The 15534-nt window shown below is 43.1% G+C and overlaps 1 protein-coding gene across 9 annotated transcripts in view; it reads right to left on the bottom strand.

Moving 5' to 3' along the window:
• Positions 1–15534, bottom strand: part of RAP1GAP2 (RAP1 GTPase activating protein 2) — a 293053-nt gene that overhangs the window by 39363 nt on the left and 238156 nt on the right. For all 9 annotated transcript variants that reach the window (XM_043531454.1, XM_043531450.1, XM_043531453.1 and 6 more), the window contains 7 exons: positions 11844–11879; positions 9700–9744; positions 8377–8409; positions 5988–6197; positions 2923–3026; positions 2263–2341; positions 722–775 (listed from right to left, as the gene is read on the bottom strand). In XM_043531454.1, the coding sequence (XP_043387389.1) occupies positions 722–775; positions 2263–2341; positions 2923–3026; positions 5988–6197; positions 8377–8409; positions 9700–9744; positions 11844–11879 (561 nt within the window). The remainder of the gene's footprint in view (positions 1–721; positions 776–2262; positions 2342–2922; positions 3027–5987; positions 6198–8376; positions 8410–9699; positions 9745–11843; positions 11880–15534) is intronic.

The raw sequence follows: 15534 nt of genomic DNA, 5'->3' as shown, positions 1-15534 counted from the left end.
TCTTTTCTACATGCAGCACAGAGGTGGGAATGTAACCCATAAAGAGGCTGTCAAGCCCATCATCTTGAAGAAGGGTTAATATTGTTTTAAGTTAAATTAATCAATTGGCATACGGTGCCCGGCCTTGACTTGCTACGACATTCTACCTATTGTGAGGATTTCCAAATTCATATCCCGACTCATCTAATTAAAAAAATAGTATATTAGGAACTGCATCTGCATGTGGTTCAGCCAGAAACTTCCTTAAAGAGACACAGCTGCGAAAAGACCGTGTTCAGTTCTGTGCCCCCTAGAAAAGTACCCGTTGGTGTCAGTGCATACAGACCCCACTCATGTGACAGGCGTATTAAACGTTTGTGACCTTACCCCAGGTCCGGGGACTGAGGCCGGGAAACAAAGTCCAGTGACTTACTAGAATTCCTGAATCACAGTCTCCCCTTACTCCATCAGTCGTTAATAAAATCACAGTCTCCCCTTACTCCATCAGTCGTTAATAAAAATATGCTTGCCTGCACGTTTCAAGGGTCCCACCCCAAAAATGTTACTTCCTCGCTTTACTATTAGCTATGCAGCTAACGAGCCAATTGTGTTGGCACATACTTATTTTGCATATGTAAATGAATGCACAAATTAGGCGCATAATGACACAAGCAGTTTTGAAAACCAGCCCCTTCAGATATAGCATCCCTGCGCCAGAGTATTTTATGGTCTTTATCCTCACCTTGGGGTACAGGACTGGGTTAAACTTCAGTCCGGAGGCATCGTCACAGAAAGCCTACCACAAAGAAAAACAAAATCAGCATGAGGCAGGAGGACAGTGTTTATAAAAGCACTTGGCTTCTTTTTACCGTGTGTGTGTGTAGCGGGGAGGGGACAAATACAACGCCTGGCAAGAACTCGATTCCTCCAGCATATAGACAGAATTGCCCTCTCCAATCTGCATAGGAGACCTCACCCCCAGCATTCCACTGAATTGCCACTGAGGGAAGATATACTCAAAGTCAAGGCTGCTAACTTAATATAATGAGCCAAATTCGGCTCTAAATTGCATGCGTTGTCTTCATAGCTCCATCTCTCATTCTAATCTGATCAGCGATGGCATGGTAGTCTCAGAATTTTACAGGTGAAGACTATTCATAGGAGTTGACTTCTCACATTAAAGGGTTTGCACAAAACAGACCTAAGTGAATAAATGATTCATTGACATTTAAGTGGCCCATATATAGCCTTTTGCTCCAAACCGCCTTTACAGCTCTCTTCTCATTTCACAAAGGTGCATGCAGGCGCCCATTTGTTCACGGAAATGATCACGGGCCCGTGGCAAAGCAAAATTTGTTATTTGCAGTTGTTTGTATAGCTTAAGTCATCCAATCAGGAAACAGAAAAAAAAATACCACATGAGAAAGGCAATCAATCACACAGCTCACATATTAAACTCATGAAGACTGACTGCTGGCAGCAAACAGTTTGCAAGCCTGAAATTTGTTCACACAGGCAGACGAACAAGTTGGTAAAAATCACAGTCTGTTCTCAGATAATGTGTGAACAGAATAAAGGGCAAAATTTGCCAAATAAACTGCTTAGCAAAGTTTTTGCTTTGCTGAAGTAGGAGCCAAAATAAAGCTGCATTATCACAACACATTGCACCCTGCAGAGAAGGACATGGAGACCATAGTGCAGGCAAACTAGAAAAGCATTTTGTTTATGACTGAGAGAGAACATGTGTATTTGCTGCCCCTTGTTCTATCAGGCCAACATACAAAATAACAGCAGAAACCTTCATTTTCTTTATGGCTTGACCATTTACATCCCTCTCTCTCCTAATTCCTTCTCTCCTCTCTGGCAGCAGTAGCTCATGGCTGTGCTCACATGTAACATAGAGTAGTAAGAATAACCAACACCATCCACTCGAATACCACTGTTCCACCAAAGGTCTCCAAGATCTTTAAAATCGTTAACATGACTATGACTCACCACGCCTGAGAGGTACACATTATATAATCCCCATTTTACAGATGTGGAAATTGAGACACAAAGCAGGTAAGTGACTTGCCCACAGTCACGCAGCAAATACACAACAGAAGCAGGAATAGAGCCCTAAAACCTGGATATTGTTCTCTACATTGACTGTCTGAGAACCCCACCTCCTGCACCCAAAATGTTAAAGCAGCACAGTATTTGCATTTGAAAAGCTTTCCATGGTGCATCTAGAGCATCCACGTCTCGTAAAGCAGTTCTCTCCAGGCAATATAGACAGTTCACCTTTGCAATCTGCGGGATACTAGGAAACTTGCTAAGTCCTGCCAGGGGGATCCTTTCATGTAATGTTTTCAGTTTGGACCTGAGAAAGGAAAAGAGAAGAACAGAGAACATGAAATAAGTTACGATAATAGACATGCCTCCAGAGCTTCCATGCATACTAATTGGGACTGGTAATGTGCAGTGAAGTCACAGCAGGAATCTCTTCCAGATGTTTGGAACTGATACCCTGCTGCATTTCCAGTGTATGGCTAGAATTTCTTTTATTGCCCCTGCAGCTCTGTTATGTTAAAATATTCATATTTTGGTGAGGGACGAAGAAGATAATTCAGACACCGGGTTTCATCAGTTTACAGAACGGATGATGCTAAATATGATTGATATTATCCAATATCCTCACAGAGATTTTTATGTTCAGTTTCACTGGGCTTGGCTATAGATCAAAGTCTAATGTTCACTCTGAGAGCAATCTCAAGATACAGTATTCCAAATCCAGAGAAAGTAAAATAATACCCCAACCCCTTTCATATCCTCATGTGGGACATCTGTTAATCTAGGAGTAGCAAGTTCATCTACATCCATTAGAGTGAAAAAACAGATAAAGGATATTTAAATAGTGATTTTTTGTTTAACCTTGGGGGGAGAAGGGAGGGCATTTCATACCTGAGTATAATCCTTAAATATTCAGTACCATCTGCCTCTTCACACTTAATAGAAAGGATCAGATTTCCTAGGCTGCTGGCTGTACAATAAAAATTTAAATGATCCTAAAAATAGAAGAGATGTGTTAATGTGATGTGATAAGGCAGCCTTATCTACTGGCAACTGCTACCTAGAATGCTTCTTAGACACTGGTCCCTGTGTCAAGAGAAAACTGAGGATGACTCATTACTGTCTTAAGAAATTCTCCAACACCTCACTCACAAACGCTCCATGTCTCGGTCCTTTGGGAACCTGAAAGGGTCTATTTATTTTTCAGCCTGTAGTCTTTATTACTCTGTCCTTCATTTGTTCACAGGGACAAATATTTTGATTGGCAAAAGTAAATAAGGATTTTTCCCTCAGGATGAGACAACAGAATAGAATTATAGAAATATAAGGTTGGAAGGGACCTCAAGAGGTCATCTAATCCATCCCCCTGAGCTGAGGCAGGACCAAATATACCTAGGCCATCCCAGACAGGTGTTTGTCTATTCTGTTCTTCAAAACCTCCAGTAATGGGGATTCCACAACTTCCCTTGAAGCCTATTCCGGTACTTAATTATCCTGATAGTTAGAAAGTTCCTAATGTCTAACCTAAATCTCTCTGGTTGCAGATTAAGTCAATTACTTCTTGTCCTGCCTTGAGCATGCCTGAGAGGAATTTTTTAAGCTCAGTACCAATGTGGACAGAAGAACAAATGGATATAAACTGGTCATTGGGAAGTTTAGACTTGAAATTAGACAAAGGTTTCTAACCATCAGAGGAGTGAAGTTTTGGAATAGCCTTCCAAGGAAAGCAGTGGGGGCAAAAGACCTATCTGGCTTTAAGATTAGACTCGATAAGTTTATGGAGGAGATGGTATGATGGGATAACATGATTTTGGCAATTAATTGATCTTTAAATATTCATGGTAAATAGGCCCAATGGCCTATGATGGGATGTTAGCTGGGGTGGGATCTGAATTACTACAGAGAATTCTTTCCTGGGTATCTGGCTGGTGAATCTTGCCCATATGCTCAGGGTTTAGCTGATCGCCATATTTGGGGTCGGGAAGGAATTTTCCTCCAGGGCAGACTGGAGGAGGCCCTGGAGGTTTTTCGCCTTCCTCTGTAGCATGGGGCATGGGTCACTTGGTGGAGGATTCTCTGCTCCTTGAAGTCTTTAAACCACGATTTGAGGACTTCAATAGCTCAGACATAGGTGAGAGGTTTTTCGCAGGAGTGGGTGGGTGAGATTCTATGGCCTGTGTCGTGCAGGAGGTCAGACTAGATGATCATAATGGTCCCTTCTGACCTTAAATATCTATGAATCTAAGGAACTCTGACTCAATCAATGGAAGGGTCAAAGGTGAACCAAATAATAATTTATCTCATGTTTGAGCTTGTGAATGTCTGAACACATGGGCCAGATCCAGATAGCATCCAGCCCCACCAAAAAAATTGGGGAAGCTTAGATCTCAGCCCAAATGCTTGTGACTTATACACATTACTAATTTTTTTAACTCAATATCATGAAGAGATGCTTGATGACAATACTGTAAAAAGCAACTGTATGACTATCAGGGACCAGTAATAAGTCTCACTAATGCCTAAAGAGTATCAGGAGTACTGAAGAGTATACTGGATTTCCAACCCTTCATTATCCCTATTCAAAACCACTCCTAAAATCTCACTGTTTTCACATTGTCCACAAGAAGGGAGTTACTAGATTAAAATGGAGAAGGGGTCTGTAATAACTTAAGGGAAGTGACATGCAGATTTGGTTGGGACATGGATTTTCTCTCCCATGAAAAATTCTTAGATTTGGAAAAAAAAATCCAAAATTGGGACAAAAAGCCAAGATTTTGAAATTTTTTTTGCAAAATGAAATTCTGAAAAAATTGTCACATGGAATGACTCAAACAATTCCATTTGAAATGGTTTGTTAGGATTTTGACCATTTTTTAACATATACAATAAAGTACCTTTTGAAATGAAAAGGCACTTCAAAACAAAAAAAAATCAAAACGTTCTGTTCCAAAACCACTGAAACAAGATGTTCTGACATTTTCAAAACAGGTTTTCCACATTCTTTTTTCAAACCAAATTTTGTCGAAATCTATATAACTGAGCAAAAAGTTTTGGTGGAGTGGAAACGGCTTTTTCCGATGGAAAACGGTTTCCGAGTTTAGTGACAGAGGTCTCACGCTTTAGAACACTGATCCAGGCTGGGTGACTGGGGCCAGAAAAGTCTGGAGACATTTCCGAGCACTTGTGCGAAGAGCACCTTTATTGAAGTGATGGGATTCAAACTCACAACCCCGGTCCTTTGTTACGTGTGTGGGAGAAGGCACACAATTCTAAGTTAACCCACTCCTCTGGGTTTCCCATGGTCCATCCTGTTTTCTCTCTGCCTGACTCTGCTGGATAAACTTTTCAGAAGAGGGGCTGTCTTCATTTATATATCTCATACCGCACTGTCAGCTCTTAACAGAGAAATCAGCCCAATGGCAAAATGACAGAGAGAGCTGAACAAAGGGGCAACCACGTAAACAGGGAGGGAGTCCAGCAGTGAAACGGCTGGAGTTTTGCAGCCATGTTGTCGGGGAAGTGCCCTTTCATGTCCTCACCCAAATGGCTACATCTAGATAAACACTAGTTACTAGAGATGGCTGAAAAATGAAATGAGGTTTTCCCCCAAAAATTGTGCAAGGGGATTCATTGTAATTTAAAATGTTGATGAAAATAAATCAACATTTTTCAACTGGCCCAACTAATTCTCCTCCTTGAAGAAAATTTGTTGGTTATACACATAACACTGATGTCTCCAGGTAGGTCAGCAGCATCAAAGATCACAACTAGGATCTGTGGATCTTAATGTGTGAGCCTCTATTGCCTGAGCTAAAAGACCTTCCTCTCTTAGCTAACCCGATAGCAGGCTCATCAATCTCTAATTTGCCTAGCCACCATTAGAGGGGGACAGAGTGCCACATTAAACAGATAGCTTACAACAGACTGAGAAACGTAGATGCGTATTGACCACTAACCTTTCCTAGAAAGTGTTTTCTGTATGCCCGGGCTTCACCTTTGCACTCTAATTTATACCCATACGTGCTAGGGCTAAGGTTTTCCTCTTCCTCTTCAGAGATGCTGCTATCCGACGAGGTGGGCGTGCTGAGATTTTCTGGATCTTCAATCCAGTATCCTCCGAATTGGGGCAGAATGATCATGGGATAAGGGCTTCCTTTCTCTAAAATCTGTAAAGAATTCCGATACAGTGCAGTGAGGATACAATACAGTGCAACAGGGACTGGATTAGCCGGAGCAAAGCACACTGAAGTCAGTGGGAGTGTTTCCCATTGGCTTCAATAGGCTTTGGATCAAGCCTTTAGAGTCTCCCATCACCATTAAGGAGAAACAGAGGAGTCAAGAGCTCCATATTGCCAACCCCAAACATTTAAAAATCATGAGTCAGGCCCCCAAATTGATGAGATTGGCTTAAAAATAATGTGTTTTTTTTTTAAATAATACGTTTGCGGTTCTTTTTACTGGTCTTCTGAGCCTTTAAGGGTGCACTTGAGTCACATTTTCAAGCTTTTCTGTGCAACTATAAAGGCTAGAAAACATCATACTCTTTTTTTCCTTTAGAATCTCAGCTTTCATTTAATCAAGTGTCTCCAGGATTTGAGGTTTTAAGAAACACATCAAACATCACGAGATTCATAACAACATCGAGAGACAATGAGATTTTCATGCTGACCACGAAAGCTGGGAAACAATCGTTTGTGTTCCAACCTCTTGCAGGTAAGTTCATTAGCAACTAACCAACACGGGTAGGGCCAAATCCTGTGGTCTTTATTCACTGCTTGCTCCCTGTTAACTCAGGAAGAACTCTCGTTGACTTTAATGTGAGTTTTCCTGAGTAACAACAGACCAAGGGTGCATTTACCTCTGCAGTAGAAGTTGGACTCATTCTCAGCTGTCATGGGTCCTTAATGCTTATCAACCATCTCATTGCTTAAAAGATGGGAGAGGAGGGTGGTCCAGGGTGTGCTAGCCACTAGGCAGGTAAAAATCAAATAGCCAGCCACGTGCTTGTCAAATCAGCATTATCAATACTTCCTAGTCTTGCAGGACTCAATAATCGACAAGCCTGAGATTGTACTTCTCTCACTGCCACTGATCAATAGCAGTATTACCATAGGGTCTGGGAGAGTAGCCAGATTGCAAGTGAAATGTTCCAGCGTAACAGCACCAAGTTAACAGCATTACCTTTGTTTCATTATTAAAGGTTATTTGGGGGGGGAGGAAAGCATAAAACACTCATCAGCAAGAGTGGGTCTCCAACCAGAACATGATCATGCCTTTAAAGTCAGTCACGCTGTCTTCAGTGGTAGTGCAGGATCAGGCCCTAAACGAATCCCTTTATAACAACTGATGTTTATCTAATGCCTTTCACCCAGGCTGATCCCAAAGCACTTTACTAACTGATCGGGCAAACTATTTTCTGAAATGCGGCCCCCATCTGGTGTGGACTGAGGTAAGTAACAAATGCAGTGACAAACAGCGCAGGAACAATGACTTACGTTTATATAGTGTCTTTGGTCCCAAAGGATCCAAAAGTGTGTTACAGGCTGAATATCAGCATATAGAATCAATTCACACACCACTGAATTGCAGCCACCTCTGGGTTGCGATGTAGCAGCAGTCGTTCAGCAGTGTGCGGCAACGGAGTGCAACAGTTCAAGACAGACAAGGCACAGGTGTGAGCTGCCTTGTGTGTTCATGCAGGGGAACAAAGGGGTGTAAGGCCCCCTTGTTCCCTGGTGCAAACAAACTCATATCACTGTTACTCCCCATCTTGGGATGATGGGCAGGGAGTGGGCACCCCCTCGCTCCCCCCCCCACACACACAATATGTTGGCTAGCACAGCTGAGCCAGTGTGAAAGAGGGAGCAATCTGCACCCGTAGTCTGCAGCCCCCAGGAAACGGGGAAATAAAACACTAGAGAGACCTCTCCAGAGGAAGAATTCAGCCCAGGTACACGTTGCCCCTTACTCAGGTCTGGCGATAACTCCACAATCTGACAAATATCACAGCGACCTGGAACGGCTGGGGGAATTTAGGTACATGAAATACAATTCCCCACAATGCAACTGAGCCAGGACAGGACACTGTGCTTGTTATTTATTCTCCTCGCTTACGACAATGTGTTGTGGCCTCTAGGCTCATGTACAAAATCAATTATAAAAATCACATAGCTCAACCGTAGAGACAGCCACCATTATTCTAGAGAACAAATGGCATTTTAATAAGCAATGTGGCCATGATCTTGGTTTCACAGCTCATCCATAAGACAGGAAAGAATCCCTACAAATAACTTTTATTAACATTTTGAAAAAGGCAGCCATCCAAACATGCTTTAAAGCACCTACCTCATCAATGCTGGGGTATGGGATGTAATCTTCCTATAAAAGATCAAAACACCACAGAAATGATTGCTTGTTCTCTATTAGGTATTTATTACATCCTTACCCCTTTCCATTTAATGCAAACATTTTTAACCTGCCCTATTGTACAGAAAGTAAAAGTACGATTTAATGTTCCCAGTGCCGTGCGCTTTGTAAACAAAAAATTATCCTCACACCACCCCTGTGTGATAGGAAATTGACAGATGGGGAAACTAAGCCACGGAGCATTCTTGCCCCTAGTCAAACAGAAAGGGCCAGCTGATACGATCTGTCTGCCAGTGAAGAATTCAACTAGTGGACGGGCAATCAGTAGTGTAAACTCAGGTGGGAGGAGGGATGGTCCAATGGTTATGACTCAGGAGACCCCAGCTCAATTTCCTGCTCTGCCACAGACCTCCTGTGTGACACTGGACAAGTCACTGTCTCTGTGGTTCATTTCCCCATATCCAATATGTAGGTACTTCCTCCCTCACAGGGGGTAACAATCTAGAAGTGCTCAGATACGTCAGTAATAAGGGTCATATAAGCATCTGAGAGAGTGAGCAAGTGGAGTAGGCTCTGGTGTCAGCCATAATCCCGCATCCCAATGCAGGGGATACGGCGGGGAACAGCCCCTAGACTATTCTAACTGACGCTAGGGCCAGGTCAGTGCAGAATCAAGGAGCTATAACTTGCTCCCCAATGGGCCGCCCAGACACAGGGGAAAACTGAAGGCCCAGTGAAGTGCTGTAGAGATAAATATTTCTTCATATCCTATTGCCAATACCCTGAGCTTTGTAAGTTTGTTTGAGATGGCAAGCTGTGCAATTCCTACAAATAAGAGCTGAGTAGAAAGGCAACCAGACCAGCAGTTTACCACAGGGACTGAACTACTGAATTGGGCTTAAAACCAGCCCTGCATTAATGGAAAGATGGGGTAGGTGACTTTTCCATTCCTCCTGTGATTCTTTGTTTCAAAATACCTCAGTGCATAAGGACATAACGGAACCATTTCCCCATTCAGTTACCAACATAAGGTTCTCAACAATGTGATTAAAAGACAAACCATTTTAAACAGCTCACTGCAGAAAGACAAACAGGTCTGAGACCTAAGGCTAGATTAGGGGCCTGCATGCACATCTACTTTATCTTTGCAATTCAATTAGTCCCATGTCTTTAGATAACATTTAAATCCTTTCATTTTTTTAGTCGGTGGCTTTACCAACATTCCCTGAAATCCCTAGTTCTAGAGACAGAAGATTATTTTGAGAGTTCTGCACAACGAGCAACATCTATTCCAACACCAACCTTATTTTTCTGGCTTCCAATTCTCTGGTCTTCAGGTTTTGGTGCCTGTTTTAAATGAATAATAATAAGTTAAATAATTAAGATGTTTGCTACGGTATGGAAGAAAAAAAAAACCAATGATATTTCATAGCAGTGAAATCTCTCTTAAATGACCACTCTGAGGGCTTTTCTACACTTTGAATACTACAGCAGCATTCCATCCTGTCGGTGTAAGTAGTCCATCCCATCGGTGCAGGTTAGCCACCTCCCCGAGAGGCAATGGCTTAGTCGACAGAAGAATTCTTCCGTTGACCTAATGCTGTCTACACTGGGGGTTAGGTTGGCTTAACGATGTCACCCAGGAGTGTGGATTTTTCACACCCCTAGGCAATGTCGCTAAGTCAACCTAAATTTTCTAGTGTAGACCAGCCCTCAGTGACCAGCCAGGTTATTCTAGGCTCCCCACCATGTTTTTTTCCTTGACCTGCTAATACGTGTGAAAATTATAAACGGCCTTGTCCACACAGGGATTTTACCATGTTAGTTTCCATGTGCCGGCTGACATCTTGTAACAACTAGAGCGGAGTGAAATTTGTTGGCAAAAAATGTAGATTCAGCGACACCACAATGTTTTATGAATTCATGTCAGTTTTGCCACACCGTTTTGGTCAAAAAACACCGAAAATAAATTCTGGGGGAAAAAATCAAAACATTTTGCGCCAACACTTTGTAAACAAAATGCGGCATTTTTTAAATAAAATTAAAGGAATTTTGAAACAAAAAGTCATTTTGAACTGAAAAATGGAAACACTCCAAAAGTAGTTAAGAATGCTTGAAATCCAACTGAAACTTTTCATTTTGGGTCAAACAAAAAGTTTCCTTTGACCAAAACCAACTATTTTGTTACTTTTCAATTCACTGAATTTTATTTTAAAAAACGTTAGTTTGGGTTCAAACCAAAACTTTCCCCACCCCCAGTTTTTTTTTAGAATTGCCAGCGATCCCTCAAATCCGTTATTTGCACAGTCTACCAAACACATACCTTCTAGGGCTACGTCTCCACGCTACGAGCTAAGGGTGCAGTTCCCCTGCTCCTGTACATATCCTCAAGCCAGTGTGAGTACAAATAGCAGGGTAGCCACGGTCGTACAGGTAGTGACAGCAGAGGGGAGTACAAACCACGTGAGCCACGTGAGCACAAACTCACCTGACACCAGTGGTATGCGCACGGCTCAGCTGCGCTTCTGCTGCCAAGCCTTGTGCTACTATGGCTTCACGGCTATTTATGTTTCTCCCTAGCTCGGTGAAAGCCAGCAGGAGTATGTGTACACAAGCCGGGGAATCACACCCTTAGTTCATAGAGTAGCCATAGCCTACAAGGCAAATTAGGAAAATGTCACGCCAAGTGGGTAAAATGGATCGAGTCACTTTGTTTACTTTGCATTATACAGCCAACCACAGATTGCTACTGTTCAATGCGACCTAAATACCAAGACACTGCAAAACACAACGCCAAGTGCTATGGCCCCAATTCATCCAGGCACTTTAAATTTGATTACCAGGGAGTCTACTCATATGCTTGAAGCCACGTATGTGTTTTAAAGGACCTCGGTTTTACTGAATCAGGGCAGTGTTGCCCAGCAGTGTCCCAGCAAAACATATTCCTTGTGTTGTCTGACTGCTCAAACTGTGAGGTGACAGGCATATTGAGTCTAAATCTCATGCACCTGAAAATAATTGGCTTACATTTCAGGTCATGTGTGTCGGTGTGTGCTGAAACCCTAGAAAGACTAAAAGCTGGGGAGGTGCTTTCAAAGAATCTTTCAGCAACAACGTGGGTTGATCACAAAAGGACTAAGGTCTACTGCTGTTCACCAAGACCCTTCTGGGAAGTTATACAATTTCATCTGATTTTTTATATTCAGTTTTAGTACCCAAGCATCCTCTCTGATCAGGTTAGACTGGGACAATATTATTTTTAATGACACAGTGATGTGGACTATATTTGTGTATTGTAAGATCACCCTGCCACGTTAAAGTCACATACTGCTTTGGGAACTTGCTATCCGCACAGTATCTGTTTATTGTCATTCTGTACAGTTTTCCTAAGGAGAAATAATGCGTCAATGGGGGGTGCTGTGTACCACATCTGTCATGCTACTCACCTGCATTTTTTCCAGCATTTCAAAGAACTCTGCAGACTGAAAAACAAACAAAAGATAAATCACTTGCCTGTCTGGAATAGAAATGAGGTCAACTTGCGCAATTCAGATCTGGATATGGATTTCAAATATCCCCCCAACTTTCAATCTGGGGTTCTGGTTCTGACCCATCTCCAGGTTCACCAGGGCCAAAGAGGACAAAAGTGATTCACTGAGGTTTTTATAAAGAGAAATTAATTTACATCAGAGATTAATATTAGATCTTTTCTTTTACAAGTGTGACAATAAAAAAATTAATATGCTCGTAAAAATTAAGTAACTGGAGTAAATGGCTACTGTTAGTGATGGTAAGCGATGAAATCTTCATATCTACATAGTAATAGCAATGATAGTTTGCACTCTGTAATGCCTACAATCTGAGGATCTCAAGGCATTTTATAGGACCACAGAATGATAGAAATGTCTGGCTGGAAGGGACCTCAAGAAGTCATCAAGTCCAGTGGTCTGTATTGAGCCAGGGCCATGTAAACCAAGTTTGCCAACATCGATAATTAAATTTTACAACAGACCTGGAAGGCAGTATTTTCATCATAGAAAACTAGAGCAAAGAGAGTTGAAGTGACTTGCCCAAAGTCACCCAGTAAGTCAGTAGCAGAGCCAGGCGTTAAACCGCCGAAGTTCTGACTCCCAGCCCTGTGCTTTAGCCAAAATTAAAACAACATTCCCCCTCTCGCAACATTAGCACCAGTGGCTTTATATCCTCTATGGATGGTGGCCGCTGGACAGAAATATGGTCAGTTTTTAGCAGCATCATTACTGTGCTTCATACTGTCTCATAAAGTAACCAGAGGGCAATATAATTGTGCGCGCGCACACACACACACACACACACACACGCACACGCTTAAGCAGATCTGACTTTCCATCTGGTAATGGATCAGTGGTTCACACACCCCCTTGTCAGAGGACAGGCCAAAGAGACACATAACTTAGCAGGTAATTATGTCTCTGTACAGTGTACAAAGAGCTGCTGTAGGGTGAAAGGGGAGATTTTTCTCCCTCAGGTTCAGTCTCACGCACTCACCTTTCTGATGGGATTCTGTGTGAACCTCTTGAATAAAGTAGCTCTCTTCCTCCCTCCCCCTGCTCAGCATAAGCTATTCCCATAACCCACAGAACTAATCAGCTGATTGCTTAGGAGAAAGATTTGATAAAACAGCTGTTATCCAGCTGAGATACATGCTGTGATGATTTCACAGCATCAGCACTTGCCATACATTTGCATTGCATTCTGTCTAGAAACACTCAACCTGGTATTTTAATCTTCTTCAGTGGAAACAGGAATTATGTTGGATTACAACTTCATGTACAGGGGCATAGAGACCCCATTCGGCTAGTTAACACTCACTCCCCGAGCAGAGACTCAACCGCTGGTATGAACCGTCATGGCTAACGTGGCCAAGGAGCCCAGCTATGAGATCCCCAGTCAACATGAATTACTGTATCCCAAGCGACTATCAGAGGACTGAGCACCAGGGAGTCTGCGGGTTGGACTGATCAAAGCCAGAGAAAACCTGGCAGTAAGAATCCTTTGAGATTTTCTTTGGTTAACCCCAGTTGCAGAAAAGTCCTTTTTCCTTCCAAGCATGTGGCTTGAGACCCGAGCACGGGGCATGTTGGTCCTTTACCCAACCATAGGCTTTCTCAACCTGTCAGACCCACTGCAGTTCCCTCAGAAGAGTGCTCAGACATGATAGAGATGAGCACAAGATAGGTAGGCAGGTAGACAGACCAACAGAGAGAGAAATTTTGAGCACTCCCTGTTTCAATGAAGTGGTACCTTGCGTACTGTTTATCTGATACATGTCAACGACACCAGCCAAATCAATTTGAGCTCGGATATATTCAGCTGCAAGATTGATTCCAAGGAGCTTCCCTAAGGCCAAGTTACCCTCTTATACGTACATTATTTATTCCCTTCAATATCATTAAATACATGAGATTAGCAGTAGGTGGCTAAATGCATCTGTGACGGGTTGCCCCCCACCCACACACAAACACACTCCATGGTGCCACCTGATGTACTGGGGTCCCACTGAGCCCATCCATTCCACCAGCCTAGGCTTCCTCACCCTGTCATGCTGTACCAGGCCCTGAAGCCTCTTCTAGCACAGTGGTTCTCCCCCAGGGGTCCGGGGGCCCACTGGGGGGTCATGAGCAGGTTTCAGGGGGTCCGCCAAAATAAGCCAGAGACCAAGGCCAGCGTTAGACTCACTGGGACCTGGGGCTGAAGCTGAAGCCCATGCCCCCACCACCCTGGGCTGAAGCCGAAGCCTGAGCAACTTAGCTTTGCGGAGCCCCCCGCGGCATGGGACCCCAGGCAATCGCCCTGCTTGCTACCCCATAATGCTAGCCCTGGCTTTGAATCTACTGGATGTGCAGGAAAAGAGTTGCTGCGGCACAGGCGGGCCGTGGAGTTTTTATAGCATGTTTGGGGGGGTCCGCACAAAGAAAAAGGTTGAGGGCCCCTCCTGTAGCACACACACAGGTATGGACACACGCAGCTGCAGAAAGACACGGACACTGAAATCAGCTCTGCATGGGAAGAATCAGTTAGGGGATTGCCCAGCACTCAAGTGCACACCCCTTCTGGGGTGCAAACCTAAAATTGTATGGTCTTGCACAGCACAGAGAACTGTACAGTGTAAGCTCATGAAAATCGCTCCCTCCCTCAGTGTGGAGGAAGATATGCACAGCTTGTTGCCTCCCCCCTTATGAATTGCACAAACTGGTTTAAAGAAAACATAAACAAGTTTATTAACTACAAAGGATAGATTTTAAGTGATTTTAAGGGACAGCAAACAGATCAAAGTAGATTGCTAAGCAAATAAAGCAAAGACGCAAACTAAGCTTAATACACTAAAGAAACTGGCTGCAAGTAATAATTTCTCACCCAAAATGTTGTTTTAAGCAGGTTGCAGAGTTTCTTAAAGACGAACTGCTCTTGCTTGCAGCTAAGAACTCCGGATATTCCTTTCACAGGCCAGACACCTTCTAGCCTGGGTCCAGTCCTTTCTTCCCCAGATCAGTCTGAGGTATTTTCAGTAGTCATCTTGGGCGGGGATTCAGTGAGGAACCAACCCTGATTAACTCACTTCCCTGCCTTACATAGGATTTACATACGGCTGGAATCCTTTGTTTCCCAGTTTGATCCCCGCCCCCTTTGTGGAAAAATACTAGCAGCCCAAGATGGAGTCTAATACCAGGTGACATGATCACATGACCCTGTAGTGTCAAAGCAGCCATAAATCCTCAGGAAGACTTCACAGGAAGGTGGCAGATTAGCATCTTCAAAGTCTTATTGTTCTCGCTAATGGTGCATTAACTAACTAGCCAGACTGATTGAACTTTGTCTGGTGGGCGTTCCCCAGGTGCAAACACTTTTGTAATTGATACATAGTCCATATTCCTAACTTTAGATACAGAAATGACACATGCATACAAATAGGATAATCATATTCAGTAAATCATCACCTTTCCAATGATATCTCACAAGACCATCTTGCATAATTATGCCATAGATATGCATATTCATATCATAACAATATCTCTATGGGGTGTAGCGTCACAGCATCAAATACACCCCGTCTTGCCTACTCTTTCTTTCCTTGTTTATTGCGATAAGGCCACTTCC

This window comes from Chelonia mydas, chromosome 17, assembly GCF_015237465.2.
Source record: "Chelonia mydas isolate rCheMyd1 chromosome 17, rCheMyd1.pri.v2, whole genome shotgun sequence".
NCBI lineage: Eukaryota > Metazoa > Chordata > Testudines > Cheloniidae > Chelonia > Chelonia mydas.
The sequence above is the reverse complement of the archived record's forward strand: the minus strand, read 5'-3'. Positions and strand labels throughout refer to the sequence as shown.